Genomic DNA, 4263 nt, shown 5'->3' on the forward strand with positions numbered 1-4263 from the left:
AGGGAGCACTCAATCCCCTCATCCAGATCACCAGGACCATCCCTGACCCTTCTTTTAGGAGCCTGTAAAGACCTTTGAGCAAGGATAACCCAGGATGGTCAGAGAAGACCAAGCTGGAAACAAGAGCTGGAGCTTGGGGAGGGTCACACTGGAGCCCACAGCCACCCCAGTGCTGGCTCTGTCCCCATAGTACTGTGGTGGATCTCCCATACCACCCACTCTGGTGCTGTGACAAGGGACTGTCCTGCTCTGCTCCCAGGGATGCTGGCTCCAACCAAGCTATCACTGGTGCCACCACATTGAGAGCCAGCCTTGGTGGGCACCAAGTGGCCACCACCCTAAGACCATCACTGACCTGAGCAGTGGGTGCAGAAAGGCCTGGACCAGTTTAAGGAGAAAAATCTTGTGTCTGACTTGTACAAAACTGCTTTAATGACAAAACAGATGAAAAATACTTTGTTTTGGTGCGTTTCTAGTACCATCAAGACCCAAATCCCTTCCGGGCTGGGGATCACCCACTGCCTGGAGGGGCAATGGGCTCTTCTCAGGCACCTTCTCCCAGTGCAACAAGTCCCAGGGGAGGGGTCTGTCCTTGAGACTACACAGAAACCCCCTTCAAGACCCTCCACTAAGGACAATTTTCCTTCCAACCAACTGGAAATACCTCGGTGAAGTGCTCTGGCATTGAGGATCCTTCTCAGTTCAAGAGTGCTCCTGTGGCCACCACCCTTCCCATCACTGAAGCCCCATTGGCAGCCCACATGGGGAGGCAAGACAGCAGCAAGAGCTTCAGCAAATGATGCTTCCAGACCGGAGCCAGCCCGGCCGAGTCCCTGAGACACCGGATACCACCTTGATGGGCGCTGAACCCAATGAGAGGCTTGGAGAACACAAAGTCCAAACCTCAGCAACCGCTGGGCGATGGGGCGAAGAAATACACAGCCAGGAGGATGAAGTAAACCATCACCAGCACTGTGCCTAGGGCAGACAGAGAAGGTTGGAGGAGGTTACTCCCTGGAGCAACGAGGGAGGTTGCTTTTGAGACCTTCTGGTGTGGTCTGGATTAGCTTGTATTTATCATCGTGGTCCTCCACCAAGTCTCAACTAAAATGGGTTTAAACTCTCTCAAGGGTGGAAAGGGAATGATCCCCTTGGATCACTGGCACCTACAGCACCCCCAAAATGGTCAACCCAAGACCCCAGAATTGCTCAAGCCACCACATGCCAAGAGCTGCAGCAAGCAGAAGACCCCAGGGCTGAATCCTGGAGCCCCCCCACCCCGTCAGCACAGGGAAAGTAGCTACGCCAAGTGCCACGGGCGAGCGGTCACCTTGGAAGTAGTCGCATTTGCCATCCATGAAGATGTAGTTCATGAGTACCACGCTGAACATGCTGGCGTAGACGTGGAGGTCGCTGAAGACAAGCGTGAAATTGGTCGGCTGTGAGGCAGAGAGGATTTGGGGGTTTATGGCCAACCAGGACTTGCATGTCACCCCTTAAACCCCCATCTGTCACACAGCCCTAGGGCTGGGGACAGCATCAGCCAAGTAGGAGACACCTGAGCCCACTTTGGGCAGAGGACAGGAGACCCTGGGGGTGGTGGCTGTGCCCTTGCCACATCTCATGGAGTGCTGGGTGTCCCCAAACTCACTGGGAGGTCACCCAGGGGCTACTCACGTAGAAGATGGTGAAGAGCACCAGGATGGGGATCTGAAGCATGCAGACCTGGACGGCGATGCAGTTCCCAATCTCGATGCTGGGGGAAGGACAGAGGGCTTAGGAGCTGCCAAGGCCCACATCTCCAGCAGCTCAGGGTGAGAAAAACCAACCTTGGGGAACCAAACCATGGAGCCCAGCCTGGTTCTGGCCCCATTTTTTGGGTGGCTTGAAGTCCTCTTGAGGGCAAGGTGGTAGGGATTTGACCCACCAGTGGCACAAACCTGGGCAGCTTTGGCACCAAGGCACAGCTGTGGGGACTGGGAGAGGACACAGGGACCATGCTGGAGGAGAACACCCCAAAACCCATCCTTTGAGCCTCCTCACCTCAAGCTCAGGTTGTTCTGCAGGGCAAACTGGATGCCATTGACGATCTCCGGCAGCTCAGGCACCATCGCCAGCACGGTGACCCCGATGAAGTACTGTGAGGAAGAGGTGACATCAAGAACATGCATATGGCCCAATTTTGGCCACATCCAAGCTGTGGCCAACCACGCTCCTTGACGCGTGGAGCATCTCAGCATCTTCCCCCTGGTTTTTAGGGCTCGACCCTGCAGCCAGGGCAGGTTCCCATCCCTGGAGAGGGCACATCTTGGTCCCCAAGGCCATTCCCAGGCTCACCTGTGAGATGGTGGAGTTGGTGAGGATGGGGCTGATGTGCTCCGTGGCCAGGTCGGCACAGGCTGACATGCAGAGGGTGGAGAGCAGGAGGATGACCAGGGCCCGCCAGCGAGACCAGTGGACCACAGCGCTGTGGTGGTGGCCGGGCACTGGGAGGTAGAAGAGCAGAGACGTGGTGGGACATCCCAGGGTGGCGAGAAGAGCCAGCCCCACAACTGGGTCACCCCACGGTTTGGGGACACTCACTGTGACAGTCGCTGATGTGGATGTCGTAGATGTGTGAGTGAGTTTTCAGGGTGAAGAAGAGACCGATGAGGTAGGCGGCAGGGAGCAGGAGGGACACTGTGTACACCAGGGGTCTGTGGGACACAGGGGACACATTCAGTGCCACCAAGGTCCGGCATGGAGACCCCAAATGAGTCCCCTGCATTGGCTGGGGATGGGGGTGCAGGGTTGGAGCCCTTCAGGGTGGTAAAGAGGAGATCTAGGAGGGATGCAGGGCCACAACCCAGCCCTGGAGGTGCCACCCCACTGTGGTGACAACCCTGTCCCCACCCCAGCAGACACTCACTGGACGTGACTGTAGTAGAGGGTGCCGTTGTTGTCCATCTGCTGAGAAAAAGAGGCTGTCAACGGAGATGCAGGGGACAAGGGACAGTCCTGCTGCCACCCCCAAGAGCAGGGGCCAGGAGGACTTGGGGTGTCCCCAACCCCAAAGATCAGGGCTCCATGTCCCCACTCACCAGATCAAAGTGACAGTTGTGACAGAGGTAGTGGCCCAGCGGGTTCTGGGTGATGTTGTGGCACTCGCCACAGATCAGCTTCCCGTACACCTTGGAGAAGAGCGTTGGGGCAAAGACACCTACGGGGATAGAGGGACATGGGGTGGGTGGCCATGCTGGTGGGACCACCCCCCCAAACCTGGGGACAGCCCTGTCCCCAACTCACCTCCCACAGAGAGGAAGAGCAGGGCCGAGCTGACGCCCGCCGAGCGGCTGGGGGACTGGTGCCGGATGCCCCCGATCACCATGCACAGACCCTTGGGGATGGAAAAAAAAAAACCCCCCACCAAAACACAAGTCCCCATCAGCGCTTTCCTTACAACATCCACCCAGCTCTCCGGCAGAGACCGGGCGCTCTCGTGCCACGAGCGTCACCCCCCATCTCACCGGGACGAAGAGGACACAGCCCACCAGCGTCCCCGTCAAGGCCGACTTGACGATCTCGGCGTAGCAGCGGTTGCCCTCGCGTGAGCCCTTGATGAGGGCCGTGATGTAGAAGGTCAGCTCTGTGATGGAGCCGAACGTGGCGTTCACCACTGCTCCCACCGCAAAGTTGCTCTGGGCTGAGATGCTGGAGGACAAGGAGGACGTCAGCGGGGCTGGTACCCGTCCCCATCTTGTCCCCAAGTATCCCTCCCCGTCACCGCTCACCTGGCGATGGCCATCCCGATGTAGTAGGAGAGGGGCATGATGGAGAGCAGGGCCAATGTGAACTTGATGGAGGAGCTGGTCAAGCGGTTGTGGCTGTCCACGTAAGCGTCACCAGCACCAGCGGCAGCAGGTCTGGGGTGGCTGGTCAAGGAGATGACCGAGGCGAGGTGGGATTTGGGGTCAACCCCCCACCTACCCTCCCCACAAAAGGATACTGACAGCGAAGACATTGATGCCATCCACGGCGTATTTGTAGTAGTAGGGGTTGACGGCGCGGTAGCAGCAGAGGATCACCTCCCCCTCCAGCGGCACCTCCGTCTGCGGAGGGACAAGTGGGTGACGACACTCCAAGCACACCCCCACACCCTAAAAAAAAATCCACCCTCACCCCCGCACGGAGGCACCCACCATCTTCAGGCGCCGGACGAGCACCCGCTCCGGGGGCCGCAGCAGGACGCGGGTGGTGGTGCGGGGGCTCAGCTTGGCCACGGGG

The 4263-nt window shown here is 58.6% G+C and overlaps 1 protein-coding gene across 1 annotated transcript in view; it reads right to left on the reverse strand.

Moving 5' to 3' along the window:
* Positions 1–904: 904 nt before the first annotated feature.
* Positions 905–4263, reverse strand: part of LOC104542647 (low affinity vacuolar monovalent cation/H(+) antiporter-like) — a 4849-nt gene continuing 1490 nt past the window's right edge. Inside the window, exons 7-19 of the mRNA XM_010187025.1 lie at positions 4179–4262; positions 3976–4088; positions 3771–3902; positions 3507–3690; positions 3286–3376; positions 3081–3199; positions 2909–2946; positions 2584–2696; positions 2338–2486; positions 2044–2138; positions 1678–1756; positions 1331–1439; positions 905–978 (exon numbers count right to left, since the gene is read on the reverse strand). Coding sequence (XP_010185327.1) covers positions 905–978; positions 1331–1439; positions 1678–1756; positions 2044–2138; positions 2338–2486; positions 2584–2696; positions 2909–2946; positions 3081–3199; positions 3286–3376; positions 3507–3690; positions 3771–3902; positions 3976–4088; positions 4179–4262 — 1380 coding nt within the window. The remainder of the gene's footprint in view (positions 979–1330; positions 1440–1677; positions 1757–2043; positions 2139–2337; positions 2487–2583; positions 2697–2908; positions 2947–3080; positions 3200–3285; positions 3377–3506; positions 3691–3770; positions 3903–3975; positions 4089–4178; position 4263) is intronic.

Source organism: Mesitornis unicolor, unplaced genomic scaffold, assembly GCF_000695765.1.
Source record: "Mesitornis unicolor isolate BGI_N332 unplaced genomic scaffold, ASM69576v1 scaffold34746, whole genome shotgun sequence".
NCBI classification, from domain to species: domain Eukaryota; kingdom Metazoa; phylum Chordata; class Aves; order Mesitornithiformes; family Mesitornithidae; genus Mesitornis; species Mesitornis unicolor.